We start from the raw sequence: 18747 nt of genomic DNA on the forward strand, positions 1-18747 counted from the left end.
AGAGACTAGAGTGTAGGCATGCCTATGAACACACGCTCCAGAGTTTAAACACCATTTCTGACTGCAGATTGGACAATGTTTGTCCCAGACTTGAGTGTGTATACTCCTGGGGTCACACACAGTAACTGGGGTGAGTCACAGTCAGGTGTGGAAACAGCTGGGGTCGCAGACTGGTATGTGGATACTCCTGAGGTCACTGGACCGTGGCGTGGATAGTCCTTGGATCACAGAGTACGTGAGTTTCTAAGGACACAGGATTAAGCTGTAGAAAACAGTTCTGTTTGTCTAGTTGGGGAGTTTCTGTCAGTTCCTGTTCATTAAGTTATAGAAATTGAGGACTGCAGTCCAGGTAGACTTTCTGACGTTGCTTTTTTTTTTTTGAGACAGAATCTCACTCTGTTGTCCAGGCTGGAGTGCAGTGGCACGACCTTGGCTCACTGTAACCTTCATTTCCCGGGTTTAGGTGATTCTCCTGCCTCAGTCTCCCGAGTAGCTGGGATTACAGGCATGCACCACTACACCCAGCTGATTTTTGTATTTTTGGTAGAGACAGGGTTTCACTATGTTGGCCAGACTGGTCTCGAACTCCTGACCTCAAGTGATCTACCCGCCTCAGCCTCCCAAAGTGCTGGGATTACAGGCATGAGCCACCGTGCCTGGCCCTGATGTTTCTTTAAGACAGGTTCTTAACCTAAAAAATTTGTTCTGGAGGCCAGGCGCAGTGGTTCACGCATGTAATCCCAGCACTTTGGGAGGCCGAGGCGGGCGGATCACCTGAGGTCAGGAGTTCAAGACCAGCCTGGATAACATGGTGAAACCCCGTCTCTACTAAAAATACAAAAATTATCTGGGCACGGTGGTGGGCGCCTGTAATCCCAGTTACTTGGGAGGCTGAGGCAGGAGAATCGCTTGAACCTGGGAGGCAGAGGTTGCAGTGAGCCGAGGTCGCACCACTGCACTCCAGCCTTGGCGACAAGAGCAAGACTCCGTCTCAAAAAAAAAAAAAACAGGCCGAGGTGGGCGGATCACTTGAGGCAAGGAGTTCAAGACCAGCCTGGCCAACATGGCAAAACCCCATCTCTACTAAAAATATAAAAAAATTAGCTGGGTGTGGTGGTGCATGCCTGTAATCCCAGCTACTCAGGAGGCTGAAGCAGGAGAATTGCTTGAACCCAGGAGGTGGAGGTTGCGGTGAGCCAAGATCACGCCATTGCACTCCAGCCTGGGCGACAGAGCAAAATTCTGTCTCAAAATAAATAAATAAATTTGTTCTGCGGAACCCTTTGGCATCTGGTTAAATCTGTGAACCCCTTCGCAGAATATTTTTAAAAGTATATACACACACATACACACACACACAGATGACAATGGAAGCCAATTACATTGAATTACAATTATTACTATATATTAAATTGAAACAAAATTGAGCTGCAGTCATATATGGGCTTTTTAATTAATACATCAACTTATAGGATCTGCTATCATTCCAAGAGGTGACAAATATGAACAATACTTCAAGATGCCCTTTTTATGCTACATTACAGTTGTTGTAACTGGTTTGTATTGGTGGGAAAATCCCAGGTACTGCTTTTACTATTGTGATTTGTTGCCAGCATTTATAACTTGGGAGTAAGGCTAACGTTGTTTTATTGCTGAAAATAAAGATGTAACATTTTCTTCCATCAAGTTTATGGTTACCCCTGGCTTCTATCCAGGTTAAGAATCCCTGCCTTTAGGGAAATTTCTGGATATAATCAGGACACTCCTGAAGAGGTTTAAAGAAGAGGTAAGACCTCACTCAAGAATTCCCACTGCAGTGCGGAGAGACTTCTATGCTTTCTTTCCTTGTTGTCTTCAGGGTTGTTGCAGATCCCTCCTCAGGGCTTGTTTGTCCAGGCCTCGTTGATGAGATGATATTTTGAAAACAAGTTCATCAACAAGTTCTGGTTTTCCTGACACTGAGCAGTTTCTGAGTTGTATCAGCTTGCCAGCTAACCAAAAGTCAAAGAAAGTTTTTTGTTTGTTTTGTTTTTTTAGAGACAGGGTCTTGCTCTGTCACCCAGGCTGGAGTGCAGTGGAGCTCCATCATAGCTTACAACAACCTTAACCTCCCAAGCTCAAGTGATCCTCCCGTCTCAGCCTCCCAAGTAGCTGGGATTACAGACGGGGCATGTGCTACCACACCCAGCTAACTCTGCTGCTAACATTTTTGTGACATTTCCTCCTACTTTTATGGTGAACCATGACATACAGAAAATGCATATATATTCAGTTTAATGAATAACTACAAGGTGCTATTTGGTGTAATTGCAGGATGTTCACTGTCATTGTTGTACAGTTCTCTATAGTGAATGTACCACGATTTAATGGGCATACTACAGATAGTGCTGCTAACAACACTCTAGGACTCATTTCCTTTTTTTTTTATTCAGACGGAGTCTCACTCTGTCGCCCAGGCTGGAGTGCAGTGGCACGTTCTCAGCTCACTGCAACCTCCACCTCCCAGGTTCAAGTGATTCCTGCCTCAGCCTCCTGAGTAGCTGAGATTACAGGCGCCCGCCACCAGGCCTGGCTAATTTTTGTATTTTTAGTAGAGATGCGGTTTTGCCATGTTGGTCAGGCTGGTCTTGAACTCCTGACCTCAGGCGATCCACCCACCTCGGCCTCCCAAAGTGCTGGGATTACAGGTGTTGAGCCATCACGCCCGGCCTCTAGGACTCACTTTTTAGGAGTGGAACTGGCACACATGCAGCTTTAGTAGGTAATGCCTAAGTTTTCCACGGTGGCTGCACCATTTTACCTTCCCAGTAGCGTGTATGAGACTTTCAGTTGCTGCATATCCTTCCAAATACTTAGTGTTGTTGATATTTTGAGTTTTCATTTGCATTTTCCTGATGAGCAGCTTTTCATGTGCTTACTGGTCACTCTCATTTTTTTCCTTATTGATTTACAGGATCCTTTAAATATTAGAAATTGTAAATCTCTTTCACACAATGATTTGCTGTTTCAGTTTCCCTTAAGGTGGCTTCTTGTGGCCGGGTGTGGTGGCTCACGCCTGTAATCCTAGCACTTTGGGAGGCCTGAGGCAGGCAGATTTTGTGAGGTCAGGAGTTCGAGACCAGTATGGCCAACATGGCGAAACCCTGTCTCTACTAAAAATACAAAAATTAGCTGGGTGAGGGGGCAGCATGCGTCTGTAATCCCAGCTATGCAGGAGGCTGAGGCAGGAGAATCTCTTGAACCCGGGAGGCGGAGGTTGGAGTGAGCTGAGATAGGGCCACTGTACTCCATCCAGCCTGGGCGACAGAGCGAGACTCCATCTCAAAACAAAACAAAAAAGGCAGGGTGCGGTGGCTCATGCCTCTAATCCCAGCACTTTGGGAGGCCAAGGCGGGTGGATCACCCGAGGTCAGGAGTTTGAGACCAGTCTGGCCAACATGGCGAAACCCCGTCTCTACTAAAAATACAAAAATTAGCCATGCATGGTGGCGGGCACCTGTAATCCCAGCTACTCGGGAGGCTGAGGCAGGAGAATCACTTGAACCCGGTAGATGGAGGTTGCAGTGAGCTGAGATTACGCCACCGCACTCCAGCCTGGGTAACAGAGCAAGGCTCCGCTTAAAAAAAAAACGGTGACTTTTTGTGATGGCTGACTTAGGCTGAATAACCTGCTATGCCATTGTCAGAAAGGGCCATCCTCTAACATTGTGGTTTTAGCACATTTGGCTATGGATAAACTTTCCTCCCATACCACGTGCAGTTCCACCTTTGGGACTTGGCTATTTCCTTTACCCGGAATGCTCTTCCCTCAGATAAACACACAGCTTCCCTCCAGCAATGCCTTTAGGTCTTTGTTCAGATATTACCTCTGAGGAATATCTGAGGCCTTCTATGACAACCCTTTTAAAAAGTGCAAACTGGCTGGGCACAGTGGCTCATGCCTATAATCCTGGTACTTTGGGAGGCCGAGAATGGCAGATCGCTTGAGCCCAGTAGATCGAGACCAGTCTGGGCAACATGGCGAAACTCCATCTCCCCTAAAAATACAAAAATTTGCCGGGCATGGTGGTGCACGCCTGTAGTCCCAGCTACTCAGGAGGCTGAGGTGGGAGGATTTTTTGAGCCCGGGAGATTGTACCACTGAACTCCAGCCTGGGCGACAGAGTGAGACCTTGTCTCAAAACAAAAACACCAAAAGATGAAAACTGCCATGCCTAGAATTCCTGATTCTCTTCACCCTGCTTTACTTTTTTCTATTTTTCATATCCCATATTACTCTTACTTATTATATATATTGCAAGATATGTCAATTGAAAAATGCAAGCTATATAGTATATGTGTGTATGTAAACTCTAGAACTTATAGACTGTTTTATTGATTGTTGCCTCTTTTCCAAACTGGAAGTACTGTGAGAGCCAAGATATTTCTGTTTTGCTCCCTGCTCTATCTCCAAACCTAGAACAATGCCTGGCACACAGTATGTGCTCAATAAATGTTTACTGAATGCTTCAAATGTAAAATGCTTAAAGCAGTTCCTGTCATACAACAATAGATGTTTAGAAAAAGGTTTGTTCACCGCATGTTCTCACTCATAGGTGGGAACTGAACAATGAGATCACTTGGACTCGGGAAGGGGAACATCACACACCGGGGCCTATCATGGGGAGGGGGGCGGGGGGAGGGATTGCATTGGGAGTTATACCTGATGTAAATGACGAGTTGATGGGTGCAGCACACCAACAAGGCACAAGTATACATATGTAACAAACCTGCACGTTATGCACATGTACCCTACAACTTACAGTATAATAATAATAAATAAATTAAAAAAAAAAAAAAAAAAAAGAAATAAATGTCATTGCATTCCAGCCTGGGCAATGAGAGCGAAACTCTGTATCAAAAAAGAAATAAAGAAATAAATGTGAAAAAAAAAAAAAAAAAAGAAAAAGGTTTGTTGACTAAAATCTTATCAGTTGACATAAAAATTTCAAAGGTGAAATTTTACTGAGGTTTTTCATAAAGGTTGCCCTTACTCAAACCTTTAGATAACAAGGCAAACTTACCGTAATGGGTTAAGGTGAACAACTCATTTCATTGTCTTCCATCTACTCAAGAAAAAGAAAAGTGACTCACATATTTGGTGAAATTTTTCCATTCATTATGCTTGGTTTCACCAATTTTTTTATAGCTATTAGGAGGCAGGAAAGGGAATTTTGGCCCCAGAAACCATGAGATTTGGGTCAGAAAGAGGCACACAGGGAAGGGGTCAATGCGGGTTGAGAGTCACATTTCCAGACCTCAGGGGCCAGCAGGCTGTGGCGCTGAGGGGCAACCAGGGGCTGGGGAAGCGTGTCTACTCTGCTGATGGGGCAGTCCTGGGGGCGGATCTCCTTGGCCAGCTGCCCCTTCTTCTTCAACGTGCAGGCCTCCTGGTATGGTGGCGAGATGGGGGGCTGTGTGGGTGGAGTGTACTTGTACTTTGAGCCGCCCTCTAGCTGCAGAGACAGAGGGGTAGGGAGATGGTGAGGACCTGGGAATCTAGGACAGCCTTGCTCCCACCCACCTAGTGTTGGTTGGGCACTCACGTCCAGTGGGTAACTGCGGTCCGAATCATAGGAGCTCAGGTCCCCACAAGTCACAAAAGGTACAATGATGCGGGTGGGACCATCCAGCTGGTTGAAATCTGGGTCTTAGGAACAGGGGGAGATAACTGAGGACAAGGTCTGGATGCCTGGGGCCAGTCATGACACAGGCGGCAGTATGGTTGCCAAGCCCTCCCCTCAGATCCACCAGCTACTCTCTTCCCACCCCACCAGAAATCCTTCATTTGGTTCAGATCACCTCCTTGGGGAGGCCCTCCATAATCACGCCTTCTAAAACTTTGGTGCCCTGCTCTTTTTCCTGCATATATATCCACCTGACATTGGATTATATGCTGCCTGGATGACGTCTCCCTCACTCAAATGTCATCCCAGGGGCAGGCTCTGTCTCTTCCTGCTAGAGGCTTAAGGGGCAAAAGTTTCACACCAAGGAGGCTTCCACCTGGGGGCGTGACTGAGATCTTCCTAGGAGAGAATGTCCTTAGGCAGGTGGAGCTTCCACTGGGGCAGGGCTCAGGATCCTCCTGGGATGGAATTTTCACCAGGCCCAAGAGTTACCACTAGAGGACTGCCTGGGCTGAAGCTCCTCCTGGGACAAAATACCCATCAAGGGATGGGATTTCCACCAGAAAATGGGGCTGAGGATCCCCTTGGGAAAAAAATTCCCATGAGGGGACAGAGCCTCCACCAGGGGGTGAGGCTGTGGGCCCTCATGGGACCTAGATTGCATAAGGTGCGGCAGAGTCCCCCAGGGTGACCCACGCTCCAGCTCTCACCGTAAGAATGGTCCAGCAGGGGTTTGCTCAGGTCCGGGATGAAGCCCTCGGGAGGGTCATAGCCCTGACAGACAGCGAAGGCCTCTGTTGGGGGAAGGTGGAATGAGGTGCGACTGCCGCTTCCTCCTTGTGCAGGCGGCGTCCCAGAAATCCCGGTCTGCCTGCCTGGCCCCTCCACCCCACTGACCGATGCTGGAGTTCCGGCTGCTCCTGGGCTTGGCACACAGCACGCTGGAGAAGAAGACTCGCAGCTGGCTGTAGAGGAGCGTCACATCCCGGCCTCGGAATATCTGCAGGGTGGGAAGGCAAAGACAGCGGGTGAGGTTGGCCCTCAGCGATCTCTCTCTACTCCACCAGGTTCCTTGAGACTTACCTTGGCCACAAAGCAACCCCCTGGCTTCAGGACATGTGTAGCAATGTTCAGAGCCTGTGGGCAGGACAGACGGCTGAGGCTGAGGTGGAGACAGCCAGGAGGGGGCCAAAGTGGGTCAGGGGTGGCCAGGGTTACTCACAGCTAGGAGAAGCTGGGCCTGCATATACTCATCAACATCATGGAGGCCGGTTACTGTGGCAAGAGGAACAGCGTTAGGGGGGCCTATCCTGCTCTGTGCATCTTCTTGTACCACACAGATCAGACACTAAAAACATTTTCCAGGCTCTCTTACTGCTAAGGTTCTGGATGCAAATTACTATCTGCCAACTAACTAGATGCATATTCTGAGCTCCTAACCCTTAGGAACTCATTTCAATTCTAAAATGACCTCATGTACAAGCATTATTATCATTTCCACCTCCAGCCCAGACTGCTCCTCTGAACTCCAGATTCACAAATCAGATTCCACATCTCCAATACTCCTGACCTCCAAACTCCTGACCTACCTCCCAAACCTGCTCCTCCCACCATCCCCACCATCTCATCTGAGCTTTCTAGTTGCTCAGCTCCAAAACCTTAGTCACCTCTGATGCTCCCCCTGCATCCTCTCCTCACACCCACATTGAAGTCATTAACACATCTACTTTCAAAAGATCTGACTTGATCTTCTTCTCTCCACCACTGCCCCCACCCGTTATCACTTGCCTGGACTACTCTACCCTGGAGCCCCTGCTTCTGCCCTTGGGCCTCACACAGCTCATAGCAGCCCAAGCCCAGAACAGTCCTCTTCTCCTCAAAACCCTCTCATGGTTTTCTTCAAGCTCTCATCTCGGTGAAAATGCCAACATCCTCACCATGGCCCATGAGGCCCTATAGGACCTGTCCCCTGTCACCTCTCTGATGTTACCTTTTACCACTCTCCCCCTCACTCTGTTCCAACCACAGTGATCTCCTTGTCATCACTCATACATAGCAAGTACCCTCCTGCCTCAGGAACTTTGCATAGGCTGGAATTTTTCCTCGATTGCTCTTCCTTCAGACATATCCATAGCTTACTCCCCCACCTCCTTTAGTCTCTACTGTTAAGTCAGTGAGGCCTTCCCCATCCACTTCATTTAAAATTCCAACAGGTACTCCTGCCTTCCTCCTGCTCAATGATTTCCCTATGGTACCTATCCCCCACCCCACCTTTTTTTTTTTTTTGAGACAGAGTTTCGCTCTTATTGCCCAGGCTGGAGTGCAATGACGCGATCTCGGCTCACTGCAACCTCTGCCTCCTGGGTTCAAGCGATTCTCCTGTCTTAGTCTCCCAAGTAGCTGGGATTACAGGCACATGCCACCACACCTGGCTAATTTTTGTATTTTTAGTAGAGACGGGGTTTCATCATATTGGTCAGGCTGGTCTCGAACTCCTGACCTCAGGTGATCTGCCCGCCTCGGCCTCCAAAAGTGCTGGGATTACAGGCGTGAGCCACTATGCCTGGCCTCCCCACCCCGTTTTTTTAGAGACAAGGTCTCACTCTGTTGCCCAGGCTGGAGTGCGGTGGTGCAATCAAAGTGTACTGTAACCTCGACCTCTTGGGCTCAAGTGATCCTCCCACCTCAGCCTCCTGAGTAACTGGGACTACGGGCATATGCACCACCAAGCCCAGCTAATTTTTTAGACAGGGTCTTGCTATGTTGCAAGGCTGGTCTCAAACTCCTGCCTCAAGTGTTCCTCTCACCTCATCCTCCTAAAGCACTGGGATTACGGGTAGAAGCCACCATGCCTGGCTGCATCCCCTTTTAACGATACAAAGCTCAATCATTTATTTTCTTTCCCATTTGCTCCCACTAGAACATCAGCTCCATGAGGTTAAAGATTAATGGAATTTTATTCATGAATGTTTTCTCAACACAATAGGTGCTCAGTAAATGTGTGTTGAATGGCTGACTGGCTGAAAACGAATGAACAGTGCAACGGTATTGGACAATTGCAGAGAGATGAGAGCAGGGAAAGGTAGACAACAGACATGAAACTCAAAGGGTGGGGTGCAAGTGGGAGGAAGAGAGAGGCAGAGAGAGAGCAGGCAGCAGAGGTAGGGAAAAGTTGCCAGATGTGGGAGAAAGCTGAGAACAGAAGGGAGAGGCAGGGAGTAACTGAAGAGGTGAGTAAGTCAACCAAGGTGGGAGATACAGAGAAGGACACGCACAGGGGCCTCCGCCTGGCCTCCCACTTTCTGTTGCTATTTACCATCAGGAGCCCCGTCACACACCACTAGGTCCGCAGGGCAGCCCTTAAAGTGCTGGATGATCTCCTTGGCAGTGGACAGCTATGGAGAGAGGGAGGATGAGTGGCCCCACGGCCCTCCACTGCTGCCCTCAGATTCCGCCTGCCCATGGTCCTGGCCCACAGACCCTGGGTCAGCCAAATTCCCAGGCTTTGCCTCTCTAATACTGGACTCCATCTCTGGGGACCCAGCATCATCATTTTCTGCTGTGTCTGCAATGATGACCCGTTGGCTGTTTCTCCATGGTTACTCTCTCATTCTCTTTCTCTCTCTCTGTTTCCATCACCTCTCTGTTGCTCTTCCATTCTGCATAGACCCCAGGTAAGGGCCTTCACCCAGGATATACCCCAATACCCTCAGCCATGCTCTTACCTGGGTGATGTCCCCCTGGATCTGTACCACACCTGGTAGTGGAGCCATAGCCTGCAGGTCCACAGCCACCACGTGGCCGGACCCTTGGCCCCTGTGGACAACATGGCCCACATCAGCCTAGTTTCACTCCTGGGCCCCTCCCACCCAGCCAGCCCTCCTGGGTCTCCCATCTGGGACCCCCACACTTACCCAATCTTCTGGCTCAGCACCTGGCTCCAGCTGCCCGGGGCTGCACACAGGTCAACTGCCCGTGTCACGCCTGGGCATACATAGTGAAAGCATCCTGGTCAGCTGCACCCACTTCTCCAACCTGGAGACCCTTGCAAAGTTCACCCCTCTCCCCTGGGGAGCACCCACATATCTCCACTGCCCAGGTGCCCAACTCCTCTCCAGTATTTTGCCTATCTTCCTGCCTGTCTCCCTGTCCCAGAGACCCTCTGAGTCAGCCCACCTACCATAGGGAGCTCTGCAGACCTAGCCTGCTTGTCTACCTCCTGTGCCCACCTCACTGCCCAGTGACCTGCCCACCAGTCAGGGACCTTGGAAGAGTTGGAATTCCTTATCCAGCTGTAGCAGTTTGAAGGCGCTGCGAGCACGCCAGCCATTCTCCTTAGCCAGGCGGTAGTAGACATCCCGCTTGTCCTTCGACGTCCGTCCCATTTCACACACCAGTTGCCCAAGGACCTGCCGACAGTCAGCTGATGCTGGCCAGTATCAGTAACCAGATGAGTGGGCTACCACCTACCTCTGTAGGGCGGAGAGAACCACACAAACTAAACTGGGCTCATCTGACTCACATGATAGCTCACACAGAAGATGGGCTGACTGAAGCCCTGGAACTGACCCCACTGACCTTATAGGGTCCAAAGGACCCTATCACTGAACTCTCAGGCTCCATTGCTTATCACACAGACCCTCCTCGTCCCCATCACTTACCCCCCAGTTCCTACAAAAGACCCCATAAACCCAACATTAATCCCATAGATGGCCAACTTGTGAGCCTGTCCACCTTCCATCACTGTCACCCACACTCCACACATTAAACCCTGTAACTGTCACTATCAACCCTTCTCTGCCCACGTCATGCCCATTAAAATCTCACTGACTATATCCCCAGTTGTCCCCATTGCCCCTAGATTCATATAGTCCTATCAGCCCCCATTAATCCCTTGCTTTCCACCTTTATCCTAATACTACTTCATTGTACCTCCCACTCCCTATATCTCTCTCATTTCACCCCATTCCCCATTAATCCCTTAGACGATTAGGCCCACTTTATTACTACATCCTTATGAACCTCTAATAATGCCTGGAGAATCATGGTCTATTAGCTCCCCATTGAGCATTCAATTACTGATTTATCAGCCCCCATTAACTCAGTTTTCTCCAATAGACCCTTCATAGATCACAGCACTAGGCCCCTGCCCTGTAACCCTTTCATTAACAAACACGTTACTCCCTGATGTTCACACATCAGTTCCCCATTCTCCCCTCACTGTCCACCCCGCTCTCCATGGATCCATCACTGGATGATCACACTCTAACAGTTTACTATTCACCTACTATGTATCAACAAAAGTTAACCCCCCAACCCTAGTTTACTATACCCTCTCTTTGCTCACTCTGTCCCCTAATTCCTCGATGGTCATGCCACTACAGCCCAACTATTGACTCTGACTACAACACCATCAGCCTCTCATTATCTCTTCTTTCACCACAGCCCCTTGATCATGACCCCCATTCATCTATTATTCCCCCCACAGCCTCACCATCATCCTTGCCATTACTATGTCCCATCACTTTCCATTAACCCGTTGAATATCATACCTCCATCAATCCCTGGGGGATCACGTTCCTATCCACCACTCCTTATATTATAGTTGCTTACTCTGCCATCCCCTCATTAATCAATCAATGAACAACACTTAGACTAAAATATTCTTATTAGCCCCCATTGATTCCCCAGTAACACCCCACCCTCGCGCTCCAACCAACCTCCCATTAAACAGCCTTCTGACCACACTCCCTGTCCCTCCTCATCAATACCTCAAAGATCATAGCTCCATCGGGGCCACCGGGTCCCAGGTGGCTCCGACCGCTGCGTCCCATGTCCCCACCTCGAACCCACCCCGTCTACGGGTCCCCTTCTGCAGACAAACCTTGGGTCTAGAACCCACCCGGTGCCAGCCGCCCGAACCATACACAGCTGCGGCGCCCAGGGCGAACCTCCTCCTTTCCCCGCAGTCAGGACAGTTCCTCAACAGTCTCCGCCCGCATCCCTATCCTCCGCGCCCCAGGGCCCACCTTAGTTTTCGGAGCAGGGTGGTCCGCGAGCAGCCTGTGCCTCGGCGAGAGCGCAAACGGGCGACAAGTCGTAGAGCTTCAGTTTGCGTTCGTAGTTCACCAGAATGCCCGGGGGACAAGCCTATGAGCTGTCGCAGCGTGGCAAACTCACCATCGTGGACCGCCCAGGCTCCGGCGTGCGGGGACCTGATGTGAACGTACAACGTGAGTCCCGTCATCTATTGTCGACGTATCCGGGCCTCGCGAACTGCGTTTCCCGGCATGCAAGCGGCACGGCCAAAGTGGCTGAATCCACGCACTGCGTGGCTGAAGCGTCGCGACGCGCAAACTGCCGGCGATTCTTTGTTCTTTTTATTCCGAGGCCAAGATCGAATTGCTCCCTTGCCCCTCCCTTCTTGGACCATGCTTGTCATTGAGCCTGTAAACTACATTTCCCAAGATGCCACGCGCACGATGCCACCCATTCATTTTTCGCGTGCAGGGCAGCGAAATTACCGCTGGGGGCATAAACGTGATAGGAGAAATGCGTTCTTGAAGTGAGCGAGCGCGCGGAGGCTGCTCGGCTGCAATTTCAGATCGCACTACAGATAATGGAGGCGCTGCCTGAGTTTTACCGCCTCAGAACTTCAGTTTCCCTGTCTGGAAAGTGGGGATAATCAATAGTACAGACTTAACAGCATTATTGGGAGAGTTAAATAGGTGTAGCTTAGCCACTCTCTGGCCTTTTGTAATTCTGTGATCTTCAAACATTTTAAATTCCAACCCAGACACAAAAAAAGACTATACATCCTGACCCAGTGGACAAACGGGAAAATAATGAGAACGTTTATCATAGTGTTTACCATGTGCTAGGTTCTAAATGCCCTCAGTGGTGTGCTGGTAAATGGTTAACCACTGGCTGGGGCGGGGGTGGTGGCGGGAGGGGCGGGGGGAAGGGAGGCTGGTTGCTAGCATTTGCCAATTTCCATGGCTTAGGTACAATCTTCTTGTTAGATTTCAAGGTACCGACCTGTGGTCACTGAACAGGGAGTTCAAAAGAGGTGCAGTAGCGCACTATCATGTATTATTTTTACCATACAGATAAAATGGGGGTAAATGACCTCAAGAGCATATAGAATAGTGGAATGTGGTAAAATTAGGAAGTTACCAGTTTTGAGTACGTTTATATAATTTCATTTTTAACCATAGCTGTTTAGCTTTAGGAGGCTGAGGTGGAAAGGTCGCTCGAGTCCAGGAGTTCAAGTCCAGCCCGGGCAATATGATGACATCCTCGTCTCTACAAAAAATAAAAATAGCCAGGGGTGGTGGTGCGCGCGAGTAGTTCCAGTTACTCGGGAGGCTGAGGTGGGAGGATTGCATGGGCCTAGGAGGTCAAGGCTGCAGTGAGCCTTGATTGTGCCACTGCACTCCAGTGTGGGTGACAGAGTGAGACCCTGTCTCAACAAACAAACAAAACCAGTTGCTAAACCAGCTGTTTATTATTTTATTTTATTTTATTTTGAGACAGAGTTTCGCTCTTTTTGCCCAGGCTGGAGTGCAATGGCGCAATCTTGGCTCACCGCAACCTCCGCCTCCCGGGTTCAAGCGATTCTCCTGCCTCAGCCTCCCTAGTAGCTGGGATTACAGACATGTGCCACCACCCCGGCTAATTTTGCATTGTTAGTAGAGATGGGGTTTCTCCATGTTGGTCAGGCTGGTCTTGAACTCCCGACCTCAGATGATCCACCTGCCTCGGCCTCCCAAAGTGCTGGGATTACAGGCGTGAGCCACTGTGCCCGGCTAAACCAGCTGTTTAACAACCAGTTTGCAAAATTCTTGAAAATTGAACAGTTCCTCCCAACCTGTACAAGTTGGCTCCAACATGTCCTTCCCTTTGTTCATTCATTTTAATCCTGACAACATGCATATGAGTATTAGCCAGGGGCAGCAGCATGCGCCTTTAGTCCCAGCTACTCCAGAGGCTGAGGTGGGAGGATCCCTGGAGCCCCGGGGGTTTGAATCTAGTCTGGGCAACATAGCAAGAACCCATGTCTCTTTAAAAAATAAAAGGGCTGGACGCAGTGGCTCATGCCTGTAATCCCAGAACTTTGGGAGGGCGAGGCGGGTGGATCACTTGAGGTCAGGAGTTGGAGACCAGCCTGGCCAACATAGTGCAACCATGCTACTAAAAATACAAAAATTAGCTGGGCGTGGTGACGTGTACCTCTAGTCCCAGCTACACAGGAGGCCAAGGTGGGAGGATCGCTTGAACCCCACTCCAGCTTGGGCGACAGAGTAAGACCCTGTCTCAAAAAAAAAAAAAAGGCTGGATGCTGTGACTCACGCCTGTACTCCTAGCACTTTAGGAGGCCAAGGTGGGAGGATTGCTTGAGGCCAGGCGTTCATGACCAGCCTGGGCAACATAGTGAGACCTCATCTCTACAAGAAATAATTTAAAAATTAGCTGGGCATGGTGGTGTTCATCCATAGTCCCAGTTACTCGAGAGGCTGAGGCAGGAGGATCGCTTGAGCACAGGAATTTGAGGTTACAGTGAGCTGATTGTGCCACTGCACTCCAGCCTGGGCAACAGAGTGAGAGACCCTGTCTCAAGAAAAAAAAAAAAAAAAAAAGAACGGAATGATTGATTCCTTAGCACACGAACTTCACCAGGCAGGGATTCCTGTTCTGTCATGTTCACTGCTGCCTCCCAGTGCCTGGAACAGTGTGGCGCACAGTTGATGTTCAATAAATGTTGTTTGAATTCATCCTTTTGTTGCTTCATTCCTTCATTTTTTCCCCAGTGGTGTGTCCTGCATTTCTGTGGAACCCTGGATGGAGGCATAGAGACTCTGACAACCAGGGAAGAAGCCAGAGCTTTGTCAGCAGAACTCAAGGGCATTGTGAGACTGTGGGAACATGACTCCCCTGCAGAGGTGAGCGAGTGTGAGAAAGGAAGGGTTCGAGCCACCAGGCCTCCGCTCCACAAGAGAGGAGGGGGTGCCAGGCATTGGGGGCCCATGTTCACCCTGTGGGACGCTTCCCACGTCCTGTTTTCTTGCGCTTACGAAGAGGATGTTTAACTTTTAGCAAAGAAACTTGCTTCCTCCAGCAGGGCCGGGGGTTTGGGGGACAGGAGCCAGGCTCTGAACTCTCCAGGCTCTTCCCGAAGTAGGGTGTCGGCCTGCAGCTCCCACCCGGCACCCCACTGAGTGTAAAGGTGTCCTTCCCTTGGCCTCCTGGAGGGGTCAAGGAAGGGGGAGCTGCCAGGCCAGCTCTTTCCCGGAGGGGGCATCTTAGCAGTGTAAGGGAACAAGGGGGGTGGCCCAGGGGCAGGGGACTAGGACTTTGCTGCCCATGGGGCTGCTTTGAGGAAAGGAAGTGACTGGAAAGAGTTACTCCGTGGGGAGCCTGCATGAAAGGACAGATCGGAATCCCATATGCAGCCGAGCAAGTGGGACTTTGCTTTCACAGAGAAGAAATCATTAATTCCTCCCACAAATATGTATTGAGCAATTACTATGTGTAAAGCATTGTCTTAAGTGCTTTGCCTGTGTTAATTAATTGTCTCAATAGCCCAATGAGTTAGGCATTATTAGGCCCTTGAGGAAGCTGAGACTCAGTGAGGTTTAGGAATTTGCTTGTTTAGCCACACAGCTAATAAGTGGCAGAGCTGAGAAAGCTTTTGCTGTTAACTGCTTCACTGTGTCCCTCCCTCCCCTGGATGCTACCGGGCAGTGAGCTGTTTTAATCAAAGGTCTCCTTAGAACTGACGATAACCCAAAGTGACTTTTAACAGATTTCACGGGACTCCCATGTGTCACACAAGGGTCTGCTTTACTGAACCAACACAAACCTTAAATGACCCTGAGAAGGAGCCCTACTTTGATGAACTAATAAAGTTTTCTTATCCCTGGCACAGCCTCAAGGCCTGGGTCCTGCTTAAAGACATCTGTTCCTTCTAAAGCAGGTTCCTCTACGCAGCCAGATCACACTTTCCCTTTGTTTTCCCACTGCCATACCGGCTTATGTTGAGCACCTGCTATCTGCAGTGCCCTGAAACTTATGGGAGCTGTGGGCTTCTTAGAGCTGGATGGAGGTTCATCTCTCCCCTAGAAGAGTTCCTTTGGCAGAAATAAAAGTAATGATAATAATACGACATTAGATAAGTGGCCTTTGTTGAGCACCTGCTGTGTGCCTGGTAGCCCTGTGTTGGTCCATGTTGGAAGGCCAGTGGGGGCAGGCCCTGGGAGGGAAGGGGAGCAATCAGAGCAGGAGTCTGTGGCAGGGAGGTGGCAAATGGATGCAGAGGGGAGGGGGGTTGTCTTTTATTTTTTAAATCCAAATAAGGTATGCTAGTTATCTGGACGGGACACTTCAGACTTGAAATATGGATACCTGCATCCCCGCCCCCCACCTTTAACCACCTGGGTCACAGCCTCTGGTGACAGGTGTCTCTTTCCCTGGCCAGCCGGTAGCACAGATGTGTAATGGCTCTGGGTGGGGGAGGGGTATGAGGGGAGAGAGAAATCAGAGTAGATAGGAAAGGAGACGGAGGCTGGAGGAGGCTGGGCAGAAGTGTGTGTATGTGTGTGTGCACGCGTGTGTGTGAATATGCTAAGTGTATCTCACCTGCCTGTTCTCAGCCACAGCCACATATATGTGAGCTGTGCCTGCGTCTTCCTATGTAACTTGTCTGGTGCTGTGTTCTGTCTACAGTCGCCTGCCCAACCTGTGCTTTTTTTTTTTTTTTTTTTTTTTTTTTTTTTGAGATGGAGTCTCACTCTGTCACCTGGGCCGGAGTGCAGTGGCGAGATCTCAGCTCACTGCAACCTCCGACTTCCAGGTTCAAGCAATTCTCTTGCCTCAGCCTCCCGAGTAGCTGGGATTACAGGCGCCCGCCACCACGCCCAGCTAATTTCTTTTTGTATTTTTAGTAGAGACGGTGTTTCGCCACGTTGGCCAGGCTGATCTCGAACTCCTGACCTCGTGATTCACCTGCCTTGGCCTCCCAAAGTGCTGGGATTACAGTCATGAGCCACTGCGCCCGGCCCAACTCATGCTTTTTTTTTTTTTTTTTTTTGGCAACCGTGTGCATTGGTACTGTCTGTCCGCGCAGTTCATCTATATGTTGTTGTGTGCGTGTGTTGCTTGGGTGTTTGTCTCCTTTGTAATAGTCATGGGTGACGAGTGTGTCATCAGAGTACTTGTCCCTCTTATGTGTGTATCTGTGCGCACGTGTCTTTCTTTGTGTGTCTGCTGCTGTATTTGTGTCTTTCCTTAATGAGTGGCTGCAGGTATGTGTGCCCTCGGGGTGTTTCTTCTGGTGCTGTGGTATGAGTACTATCTGGTTCTCCTGTTTCTTCCTTGTGTAGCTTTCCATGTAGTTTCTGGATTTTTTCTTTGCAACGATAGTAAGTGTACTCTGCATTCCTGTGCTTTGTGTTGGTGTGCTGGTATATGCTTTCCCTGTATGTTTCTTTTCTGACTTGATTTGTGACTAGCTGTGTGTGTACACGGCTGTGTGCAGCCATTTGCTGAAATGCTGTTGTGTGTGTGTGTGTGTGTGTGTGAGAGAGAGAGAGAGAGAGAGAGAGAGAGAAAGAGACTACAGCTTTTCTGTTTGTACAAAATTCATGTCAGCCTATGAGTGCTTCTGTCTGTGACTGGAGCTGTATGTGGTTACATGTGGTCATAAGTGCACATTCAAGTTCACATACACAGAGATATGATTTTAGGGCTTGGACCTGGAAGTTTGTCTCCAGGGTCATCTGAACCTGGATTCAGGTTCAGATCCAGGGCCATCTGAAACTGGATCGTGTGGGTGGGAAAGACCCAGGACCCATGAACGATGTCATCAGCTGTGTGTAATCGTCTGTGTGCTCTGTGTGCGGCTGTGAATCTGTGTGTGTGATTTACCTGTTGATTATCTTTGGCATGGCTGTGGGTCCAGCGGCAATGATGTTCAGGAGTCTAGAGTGTCTGGAAATTGGCATAAGCCAATTTGTGTTAGTCTGTGCTCTCTATGAGCGGCTCTGAGCCTGTGGGTATTGATAGTTGTAAGACTGTCGTCACTCCGTGTGGCCACGTGTGTGACTGTCCCATGAGCCTGTGCTCTTAATGTGAAGTGGTGAGTCTGTATGTGTTCATGTCTGTCAGTCTTTATTCTCTTGTGTGGCTGTGAGTCTTTGTGCACTTCTGTGAGTGATGGTGAGTTGGCCCCTGTATCTGAGCCCCTTGATGGGGCTGTGATGGGGCCTGTTGTGTAGCTGTGATCCCTGAGTGCGCAGGAGTCTCTCTCCTGCTGTGGGGAAGTAAACGCCCCATCCCTTGTCCTCCTCCAACTGCGGGTGGGGTGAGGGCATCTAGGCCAGCTTTGAAGCCCCAGCCAGCTCCTGGCCTTTCCGGGAATTCTGTGTTCCCTGTCGGGGGTGGGCAGGTGGGCAAGGGGCCCAGACAGAGGCCTCTTGTCCACCTGGGCTTCAAGCAGCCCAGTCGAGGTGGGCCCAGACCCCAAGTCCACCCTGCCTGACATCCTGTAGCAGACATGTGCCTTGCCTGGGACAGGCATGCCTGTCATATGCCTGGAGGGGAATGAACAGACGGACTCCCATAGAAGACAGACGGACAGACAGATAGTGGGACTTCTCAGGGCTTGGACAAGCCCCACCCCACGCTTGGGGTGGGGTCCAGGACTACAGTGCCCGCCCAGTTTGCAGACAGTGTGAGTTCACAGTCCACATTCCCCACCCAGCCACAAATGCCCTCCCTGCCTCCCTCTGGGGGCCTCCAAGATCTAGGGTCCTCTCGTGACTAGGCTGTCTGCCTGAGGTCTGCCTGGAATAGCCTGGCTACTATCCCTGCACCTGTTCTGCTGCTGTCTCCAGGCCTCTCTGCCTGAATCTGCCTCTCTCTGCCTCTTTTCTTCTCTGCCTCAACCACTCCCTCTGTCCCTTCGTCTCTCTGAGCTGGTGTGTCTGGTCCTACCCTGTTTGGGGAGCTGTCTGGCTCTGTCCCCCACCTCTTTGCCAGTCTGTGTCTCCTGTCTATGACTGAGCCCGACTGCCTGTTGCCT

General features: G+C 50.0%; 1 protein-coding gene across 3 annotated transcripts; it reads right to left on the bottom strand.

The window, feature by feature from the left end:
• Positions 1–1383: 1383 nt before the first annotated feature.
• Positions 1384–12589, bottom strand: FTSJ1 (FtsJ RNA methyltransferase homolog 1). 3 transcript variants are annotated; one of them, XM_025372558.1, is made up of 14 exons: positions 11696–12589; positions 11438–11538; positions 9931–10138; positions 9581–9650; positions 9392–9482; positions 8983–9061; positions 6889–6941; positions 6750–6803; positions 6564–6666; positions 6377–6460; positions 5586–5683; positions 5298–5495; positions 5064–5105; positions 1384–1991 (listed from the first exon to the last, which is right to left on the bottom strand). In XM_025372558.1, the coding sequence occupies exons 3-13, from the start codon at positions 10049–10051 to the stop codon at positions 5073–5075; spliced, it is 984 nt and encodes a 327-aa protein (XP_025228343.1). In that variant the 5' UTR covers positions 10052–10138; positions 11438–11538; positions 11696–12589; the 3' UTR covers positions 1384–1991; positions 5064–5072. The 3 variants fall into 3 exon arrangements, with proteins under 3 accessions (XP_025228343.1, XP_025228342.1, XP_025228344.1); XM_025372557.1 differs by lacking the exon at positions 11438–11538 and having other exon boundaries at positions 5586–5689; XM_025372559.1 differs by lacking the exons at positions 6889–6941; positions 9392–9482; positions 9581–9650; positions 9931–10138; positions 11438–11538 and having other exon boundaries at positions 5586–5689.
• Between the last annotated feature and the right edge of the window lie 6158 nt (positions 12590–18747).

Source organism: Theropithecus gelada, chromosome X (genome assembly GCF_003255815.1).
Source record: "Theropithecus gelada isolate Dixy chromosome X, Tgel_1.0, whole genome shotgun sequence".
In the NCBI taxonomy this organism is placed as follows: Eukaryota; Metazoa; Chordata; class Mammalia; order Primates; family Cercopithecidae; genus Theropithecus; species Theropithecus gelada.